Raw genomic sequence first — 9,668 nt, 5'->3', positions numbered from 1 at the left:
ATTACGAGGCGGACGTAAAACAAAAGCAGGATGATCTTCGTTGGTTGAGGGCTACAGCGCGGGAGGAAAAAAATGAATTGCACGCGCTGCGGGAACATTTTGCGGTGGTAGAGCGCCAGCAAGCTGAACTCAATAACATGGAGCGAGAGCGGCAAGAACGTGCTTTAGAAGCGGAAGCTCGTATGCGTCATGCTGTTGAGTGTGCTATTCGGATTCAGTCCGTGTTCCGGAAGCACAAGGCTGTAATGGGATATCAAGCGCTCAAGAAATCAGGTAAGCTGGCGGGGGGGGACAAAAAAGCCAAGAAAAAGAAACCGGGGGTAAAAGCAGGTACTAAGGGCTTTGTCAAGAAAGCAAACATATCAAAAGCCGCAGTCAGTAACGTATCGAAGAATGAGTCGGCCACGCCCGTCAGGACACTCAGGAAGGCAGCACATGGCTCAAAAAAAGAGGGCGCTGGCAGGAAGATAATAAAGAAGACAAAATAGTCCATCCCATGCCCACAAGTGAAAGTTGTCATTACTTACAATACCAAAACATCACGCCATTCTCTTTCATATTGTGTGCTTTGAATGTGCGGTGGAAGAACGACGACATGAAAGGCGCGCCGTGAGTGATATTACACTTAATACATGATTACATTTATTTCTTTGAGACTGATCTAACAAGCGACTTTAGCGAATATTTCAGCTTCTTCAGCTTTGTCCTTTACGCTTTTAATTTTGCCTGTTGTACCATCGTCGTCATCGTAATGTGTGCGATGCGCATTTCCATTTTGTTTTCGATTTCCACCATCGCTGCTGCCACCATTTTCATCTATGTAGACAGCAAGCGCCGTGCTGGCATAACGCTCACCAGGGCCGAACATTTCTTCGTCTGCGATAAATGCTTGGAGCAAGGCAGAAACTGCCATCGAAAAAATCTGACAGAACATGTCGGCAGTAAACCACGCCAATATTACAACTAGGATGGTAGGACCGATAGGCGAGTGAATCCTGTCTTCCAAAAAGAAAGTCATGGTATAGAAAGAGATAGCGCCGGCAGTAACAGAGACAAAAACCTTCCCGATTATTATGACGAATTCGCTTACAAGGGATACCGCTCCGATTCGCATGATATTGCGGGCGATGAGGAAAAATGCCATCTTCCCAGAGGTGCAGAAAGAGGTCCCATTCACAGCGGTTTGAATGTAGGCGTTTTTGTTAACAAATTTCAAAATCTTTTCCAGACACCAAAAGCCACACTGACAACAACAGAGAAGGTACTGTGCGACCTTATTCTCTGAACGCTTGAGTATCTTTTGTATGTAGGCGATAATTGATCGGATTGCTTCGACAACAGCGATGACCAAAGAACCGAATGCGGCTGTCCCGAGATGATAGAGCCCCGTGATGCCCACAGCCTTACATAGAGTACCACTTCCAATCGTACCCTTGTCTCGCGTGAAATACCAAGTGGATACGGCCAAAGCGAGGGTAATTTGCCCGACTGCGATTATGAATTGGGCGGTCCAGAGAAGAACAAAAAGCATGTACCAGGCGAAGTCCGAGCCGCTTGCGCCGTACTGAAAGCGCTGGACGATTACTTCGGGGCCAGCCTCCGCAAATGGATTGACGCCGGTGCCTTGGAAAAGGCGAGGCTCGAAGTGGCCCATGGAGGCAATGTTGACGGAGTAAAAAGACCAAGGCACGAGAAAAAGCACAAGGCCGGCGGCTTGGAGAAAGGGGTACAGGACAATCAGGGGCATGTCGATCACCGCCCGGGCCGCCTCCCTAACTAATCCGACTGCCAAGTTGATCCGCTTTCGCAAAAAGACAAGCGTGCAAAGCCACAAGGCGCACATTACCAAGAAAAAGATGCCGAGGCCTTTCGCCACCCAAACCTCGCGGTCCGAATGCGTCCGGGGAACATCATTCTTCCAGTCATTCGCCCACAGATACATGAACGCGCCTAGGGCGCCCAAGCACGCCCACACAAGCATATTGACTGTCCAAACAGCCACATAAATGAGACCAGGGGTACGTAAAAGCCATGTCCACAAGAATCCCAAGATCAGTGCGGCGCCGAAGCCGATTCCGAAAATGAAGGTCCGAGCATTTATCACGTCTCCGTAGAACTCCGTCAAAACTGATACATCCAGATCGTCCCTGTATGATTTAGCCATGCTGAAGGCCTCCAATGCCGTGCTGTTGGTAATGTAGCACCGATTCATGATCTCTTTGGTCGGGTACTGAGGAATACAGTAGCCTTTCTGGATGTTGTCCTCCGTGGGGGCCACCTCCCCGATGCAGAAGACGACAGCCGGATCATAGATTTCGGGACATTCCTCAAGGCAAACGCCCATAGTTTTGATGTTCAGAGGCATGAAAAAGGGAGTGGAACCTTGGCACACAGTGCCATTCCAATCGTATCCGTTTGTCAAGACCTCAACATGCCCATTCAACATGGCCTCCCGTCCGATCCATGACATGACTGCCCAAGCCCCGAGCAATAAAATGAGAAAGCAGGGATCCGTACATGTACGCTTCTTGACGGGACCTTGGAAGTCTGCAGCCGCCTCGAACTTACTATTATTTACATGGGCCTCGTCTTGTTCCGACAAAATATAGCGGCGAGGGACAACAGAATTTCCGCCCGATGTAAGGGTAACGCCGGCAGCTGATGCAGGCATACCACCGGGTACCGGGTGCGTTCTACTATGGGAGCGTGGTTCTCTAGCAGATATGATGGACGCGATGTAAGCGTGGGGGTGTTTTGACATGAAAGAGAAGGCCCATGCCGGTCAGCGATTTTTCATCGTAAGTCGATGGAACAGACCAGGACGACATTTTTGCAGTGAGAGATTCGACCATATGCTTTATCTCATCGGCCTAGGGCTGAAAGGTCCGTAATAGAATGCAAGAGTACGGTTTCACCCGCACCCGCCGACTTGTGTGCCAGGCTTGTGTTCGGGGCCCCGGCGGGTGCTGGTGAGCGGCTTGAGGCCGATGGGGGTACGTGGTGCTCCTCGAATGCTAGGTCTGCTCGAGACGTCGCGGTCGGGGGTGGTTTCCTGCTCCCTACGGATCATCACCACGACACGTGCGGATAAAGAAGATGTATATCAGACGTTATGACTAGGACTATGCAAGATTGTCATTCGCCAGAGAGGTTGAGGATGTCAGAGACGATTTTTCCATGCGAGCTGAGCCTCGCCGCGAACAGCGCAGCCTTGTTCTTACCTCCGCCAGCTGGCATATTTATTCTGAGTATCACACAAGGTCTTTAAAGATGTGCAAAATGCATGAAACGTTCGACAGTTTTCTTCACAGGGTCAGAGAAATGAAATGAGAACGAAAGTGAAAGGAGAGATACAGTAAAAGCAAAAGCCTCTACAGGCCCCACTTTATTTCGACATATGATGAAGAGACAAGCTGATTCCCTTTTGTTTGTGTGTGTAACAGCAACCTTCCGTGCACATGGGCTCGTTCGGTTGCTAACTTTTCGCTAAACTTTTGCCTCAAGGCATCACACATGCCGTCCTTTCACCGTTCCCTACTCCAGAAATGCACAATGCACAACCGACCTTATTCCAAGCCCTTTCAAATTCACATGTTACTTGGAAAGCACCACGCCGCCCTTAAGAATCTGGATAACCGCGTCAAAGAAAGACTGAGACACTGAAACCTTTTCCTCCACTACCTGTGTAAATCCCCCCCGCATTGCTCCGTCTCTCTCAATCTTCCCAGCTCTTGCACACCACTGCTTTTCATCGACACTGCTCTAACTGACCTTGCAGGCCCACATTTCTCTCATCTCGCTTCCCGGCCCCCAATTCTGGACCCGTTGCTTCTTCCTGTCTCCACGCACTCTCTGCTGTCACCTTCGTGAAGATCTCAGGCTTTCCCTCCCCCTCCTCCGCCTTCCGTCCCTCTGTCCGCTCCTTACCTTCGAGAGACTCCCTTCTCTTCAGCATCGACAAGTCGAATGAGGAGGTCAGTGACAAGACTGAAGAGTTCTTGGGCAGCAAGGGAGGGGGCGAGGGGGCCCTCGCTATCAGTGCTTCTTCTGACTCCTCCTCAGCGGCGGCAAAAGCAGCCTCAAGGCTCTCTGCAACAAGTCCCTCCTCCAGAGCAAGCTCCTCCGCCAGGCGTTGCACCATGGTCTCTCGCAACATGGGCAGCCTTGTCTGCTCTCCCTTCTCCTCACCGCGCTGGCCCTCGATCCCCGCTTTGCCACATTGCCACCCCTCCGTCCCGTCCTCCTCCTCGTCAATATCCTTCCCCATGTCGCCCTCCCTGACACACTCCTCATCCCTATCTACACCTGATTCTTGCTTGTTATCCTCCCCACGTCCCTCGCCAGTTCGCCATTCCTCCTCCGCCTCTCCCAGCGCACCTTCCCCCTTTTCGACCTTCATTCTTCTCTTCCACCCTGTATCCGACTCAGAGTTTCTACACGCGGAATCAGCCTCAGCCGCCAGCTTCCTCCGCTTCTGCGTCAAGTGTCTGGCTAGAACCTGGCAGACCGTCTCCAGCTCCGCGACCTTGACCTCCCGGTCCTCCAAGAACTCCATGACATGGCCGCGGGCGTCCTTGTGCAAGTGGTGGCGGGAGGCGATGAAGGGATGCTGAAGGAGGGCGTGCGAGGAGGCACGCTGGCCCGGATCTTTGGTCAGGCACTGTCGAATAAAGTCGCGGAAGAGGGGGGAAAAGGCAGGCGGGGCCTCCGGGGACGGGCTGTCGCAGACCGCGTGCACCAAGCCCCAGTAGCAAGCCGTGGGCTGCTTGAGGGGAAAGGCGCCCACAGCCACGGCCAGCATGCTCAGGCCGAAGCCCCAGATGTCTGCGCCGAAAGAGTAGCCCTGGCCGGTGATCCTCTCGGGGCTCATGTAGCCGAGCGTCCCGATGAAGGTGTCGGCTAGCGGCTGCTTCGCTTCCTCCCCCTCCGCTGCCTCCCCCCGTCCAAGGACCTGGAGACCCCAAAGTCCGCCAGCTTGATGAAGCCCGCGCTATTGAGAAGTAGGTTGGAGGGCTTGATGTCCCGGTGGATCTTCTTGCGCGCGTGCAGGAACTCCAGTCCCTGCAGCACATTGTACGCCACGTGCGCCAGTATGTCCTCGCTCCCGCAGCCCCCCCGGTCCACGAGCAAGTCCTGCAGCGATCCCCCGTTCATATACTCCACCACCAGAGTCAGGCACCCGTGCTTGGCGTCCGCGAAGGCATCGTAGAAGGAGACTATGTAGGGACAGTGCCCCCCGTCGGCGCTGGATTCCACTTTCTCCGCCGGAGACCCCGCATCCCTCCATCTCATATCCTCCCTCGCCTCCTCTACCTCCTTCTTTTCTTCCAATCTCAGCACCCCAGTCGCCTCTCTCAACGTTGTTATCCCTGTCTGTCCAGTCGAGAAAGCTGCTGCCCCCCCTCCCATTTCGCGCCCAAGGTCCTCCTTGTCCGCGACCCCGCCCTCCTCCCTCTCAGGCCCCGCAGCACACTGCTCCTTGTCCTCTTCACCGTGCAGACTATCCCTTCTCACCATCAACGCCCCAGGATCCGCATTCTCCTCTCCCAAACCCTCCTCGGCTACTTTGCCCTCCCTTCCGCCCTCCTCCCCGCCCTCCTCCCCGTCTTCTTCCATGTCCTCGATGCTCGGCTCCACTCGTGTCATTCTCTTGGCGTCGATGCTGGCCAGATTCGAGTAAAGAATTTTCAGCTCCCGCATGACCTGCGCCCGTCTCCCGGCATCGTACAGAGGCAGAGCCTTCAGGGCGACCAGGCGCATGCTCGGCACGTGCAAGGCTTTGTGGACCGCGCCACTGTTCCCGGACCCGAGTCGCGCCAGGACCAGGAAGTTATCCCCCTGGTTCAAAGAGGGGCGCCTCCGAAGGCTGTTGCGGGGGGAGCTGACCAGTCCGCCACGACCGATGGTGAAGCCGCCCAGGTCGAAGTTCTCGCCGGCCGAGCGGTAGAAGACCACCCCCTCCTCCTCTCCCTCGCCTGCTCCCGCCCGCACTCCCGCCTCGCCCAGATCTTCGTCCTCCTGAGCCGCCCGCGCCGCCTTCAGGGTTGCGGAGGGCCGAAACACGAAGTCGCCTCATGGTGAGGCAGCGGCGGCGGGTATTGAACGCACTGACCGGGCGCCGCATCCCCCCCAGGGGCCCACCCAGGCACCCCACGCTCGAATCTTTCTGCAGGAGCCATCCCCTCCCCATCGCTTCCATCCATCCCTCCTGAAGCTGCTGCCGAATTCATATCCTGACGGGCCTCCGTGCACATCTGCCCCTCCTCAAGGCCTCCCTCCTCACCACCCCCTCCCACGCCCTCGAGTGCCTCCTGCGCATTTCTTCCCCCGGCACCGTCCGCGAAGGGCCCGCTGCGCTCAGTGTCTTCTCCTCCACTCCCGCCCCTCGCTTCTTGAGACAGCGGTGAGAGGAAGGGCTGGGAAAGCTCCCTGTGCTCCGCCGCAAGCCGACTCGAAGACTGCGCACTGCTGTTCCCGCTGCTGGCGTTGCTCTCCCGGCTGCTAGTGCTCGTGCAGCTGCCGTAGCCTGCCGTCGGCGCCGGTTTCTCCTGCTGAGGAAGCGACGCGCTGCTGACACTAAGGGATCCATAGTAGCCCCCGTAGCCCTGTGAGAGAATCATTCCGTTCGGACCCATCCGACGCCCGCCGCCCCCCCGGGTATCGTAGCAGTCCCCGTCTTCGTCCTCCACGTTGATGTGTAGACATTTGCGACGCTCCAGCCTTCCTGGAGTATTGCTACGACTGGCGGCCATGCCGGCATGCGGGGTGGTGGCCAGGGTGCGCGCCGAGGAGGACACTTGCGCCTTGGGGGGGGGCGGGCGTGAGTCCCGGATTGTGGAAGCCATGGGGGGTTGCTCCCCTTCCCCCAACGAGTCCTCCTCCTCGTCTTCATCGTCCCAATCTACGTTGTCGGCTGTGTTCGTCGAGTCGGTCTCGCTCCCTACCGTATCTTCAACTCCACCTCCGTCCCCTTCTCCCCCTTCCTCCCCCGCTGCCAGGCCCTCGCTGCCGCTGTCTTCAGGGCTGTCGTCGCCCCAGTCCACCTGCGAGGACGTGGACAGCCTCCGCAGCATCTTAGCCGAGGCACCCACGTAGGATCCTCTTACGTCCGAGGTGAGCTCCAACTTCAGCTTGGCGGGGGAGCGAGGACTGCGTGCGTTGGGCTTGCCCACAGCTTGCTCGAGTCCGGAGCGCACGCCCGATGCAAGCGTCTCCTCTTGAGATGCTTGAGTCGCCGGTGAGTCTTGAGGACTGTCTGTACTACTGTCATGCATTCTTTTGCCTGGTAACCCCGCTGGGCGCGCGCAAAGGAAAAGATGAGAAATGAGGAAAATGTCCGCGTCAAGCAATGTGGACGCCAAAGAAAGACTAGGTTAAAGGGTTGCCAAAGGTGGGCATTTTTTCAAACAATGCCTTAGATATGAAATAGTAAGAGCCAGATCAAAACAGACGTCGACCGAAAATCCAGACACGATGACAAGAAGCTCTCGGGACGCACGGCGGCATTCCCCATTTCTCTACCCCTTGCAAGTTACTCGACCAAAGTTACTGGTCCTTCATGTTCTCATCCACCCTGCAGCACTTTCTTATTCCAGACCCATGGTTAAACCATAAAAATCATGGGCTCAAACAATAGAAACTCACCATTTGTAATATTCTGTGATGACGAGGACGAAGAGCTGCTGCTGCTCTCCTCCTTCTGGTCGGGCAAGGCAGTCTGGACGCCGAAAGGGATCCCTATCCCCACGGGCGTCTCTTTCGTGGTCAAACTGGTAGATGACCTGCGAAATAATTGGCTAAACCATCCCTTGTGGCCAACTCGTGAAGAGAACGATTTGGCTCTTGCCGCCCGCCGTGGCTCTGCCATGTCAAGGGTGCTAGCCCCTTCGACCCCTCGAAATCTTTCGAGCAAGAGTGCGACAAGGAGCGATCCCCCCAGCTTCTCCGCGTCCCCGCACCCAAACTCTGTTAATGTACATGTATTTTAAGTGAGGACCCAACCAAGCCCACTTGGTGGTCCGTGGAGCGCCCACGGCAGTATTGTCACCGGCCGGTCTGTCACCCTCCCCCCATCTTCGCTCCTCTCTCGCTGGAGTATCTTCCCATGCCCCTGGCCGCGCCCCCAAGGCAACTCACATTCCCGTCCTCCAACAGACGCACGGCACTCGATGCAAAAGAGCGAAAGCACGCGAGACGTCGAGAATCCGAACAGGAGGTAGCCCGTCAGGGGACTCTTATTTTTGGCCATCCCGCGCCTTCCATCGTGGTCTGCTGGGACTACCCTCGCCATCCCACCTTTCCCCCAGACGACTGAAGCATGTCACGCATGCAAGTAGCCACGTTTTCGGGATGCAAGGTATACAATTTGAGCGCAGGTATGTTGTTCCAGCAATCATGTGATCAACACCCCCATTGGGTGAGCATCAAATAGTACTATCGGCGTGGTGGTTGCCCTGATCAATGTAACGTCTGTGTGTTTCGGAATACCCGATGTATTCGACGATAAGAGATTCTTATTTTCAGCGGTCCTTTATGGAGGAAGATATGAATCGCACATGCATCGCACATGCACTGAATTTAAGCGCTTTGAAAGAGGATTCAGGCAGACCTCCCCCCCTCTCCGAGAATCCTATGTATCCGGGCTACTGAATTCCACCCTAACATCGACTTTTTCGCTCGATTAGGTAAAGCCGTCCCTCAATGGCTGTCAGAAAAGCACCGACGTCAGCTTTCCAAGGAGGAGGACTACCGGCGGCGGGTGGAGCTCATCCAAGACCTGGAGTTCCCGACGGCCTCTCAGCGTCTGCGTGTCTCGCCCGACGGACAATTTTTGGTGGCCTCGGGCATGTATCCTCCCGCCGTGCGCGTGTACGAACTGCAGGAAATGAGCTTGAAATTTGAAAGGCGACTGACGGCGGAGGTTGTGGATTTCCTCATTCTCTCCGAGGATGTCGGCAAGCTCTGCTTCCTTCAGAACGATCGCACTCTCTCTTTTCACGCCCCTTACGGCACTCACTACAGCCTTCGTATCCCTACCTTCGGGCGTGCCCTGACTTACCATCCCCCCAGCTGCGACCTTTACATCGCCGCGGCTGCCTCAGAGCTCTACCGTCTCAATTTGGAGGAGGGTCGCTTCCGCGCGCCCGTCCCGTGTTCCTCCCCGGGGGGCGTAAATGTGCTGGCGCTCAACCCTGTGCACTTCCTACTGGGTGCAGGGGGGGAAGACGGGAGGGTGGAGATGTTTGACCCCAGATCTCGCGAGGCGCTCTCCTCCCTGGACGTTGCGGGGGCCGTGGCGGAGGCCGGGCGATGGGGGCGGGGGGCCCGGAGGGGGGAATGGCGGTCTCGGCGGTGGAATTTGACCGCGACGGACTGACAATGGCGGTGGGCACGTCTGCCGGGCACTGCCTCCTGTATGACTTGCGCTCGTCCCGGCCCCTGGCTTTGAAGGAGCACCAGTACGGACTGCCCATCGTGGCCCTCAAGTTCCACCAGAGGGCCAGGCAGGTCCTCTCCGCGGACTCCAAGGTTCTCAAGGTGTGGGGGAGGGACGGGGCGGGGCTGGAAGGAGGGCGGGCTCTGCTCACAAACTCGAGACTCCGGCAGCCATCAATGATCTGTGCGTGGTGCCTGACGGGGGGGGCGGAAGAGGAATGACTCGGGTCTGC

The 9,668-nt window shown here is 56.4% G+C and overlaps 3 protein-coding genes across 3 annotated transcripts; all 3 read right to left on the bottom strand.

Annotated features, from left to right (window-relative positions):
- Nucleotides 1-706: 706 nt before the first annotated feature.
- On the bottom strand, nt 707-1,095 carry NGA_2035200 (choline transporter-like protein; the record flags this gene model as incomplete). The annotated part of the gene is made up of 1 exon (XM_005853973.1): nt 707-1,095. A coding segment is annotated over one exon (389 nt), but the record flags the coding sequence as incomplete, so codon positions are not given.
- Nucleotides 1,096-1,145: 50 nt separating this feature from the next.
- On the bottom strand, nt 1,146-1,471 carry NGA_2068500 (uncharacterized protein; the record flags this gene model as incomplete). Its single annotated transcript, XM_005853975.1, has 1 exon — nt 1,146-1,471. A coding segment is annotated over one exon (326 nt), but the record flags the coding sequence as incomplete, so codon positions are not given.
- A 194-nt stretch (nt 1,472-1,665) lies between these two features.
- On the bottom strand, nt 1,666-2,034 carry NGA_2059300 (choline transporter-like protein 1-like protein; the record flags this gene model as incomplete). The annotated part of the gene is made up of 1 exon (XM_005853974.1): nt 1,666-2,034. A coding segment is annotated over one exon (369 nt), but the record flags the coding sequence as incomplete, so codon positions are not given.
- Nucleotides 2,035-9,668: the final 7,634 nt, after the last annotated feature.

This window comes from Nannochloropsis gaditana, assembly GCF_000240725.1.
Source record: "Nannochloropsis gaditana CCMP526 unplaced genomic scaffold scaffold665, whole genome shotgun sequence".
Taxonomy (NCBI): domain Eukaryota; class Eustigmatophyceae; order Eustigmatales; family Monodopsidaceae; genus Microchloropsis; species Microchloropsis gaditana.
Note: the sequence above shows the minus strand (reverse complement) of the source record. Positions and strands in the feature narration are given on the sequence as shown.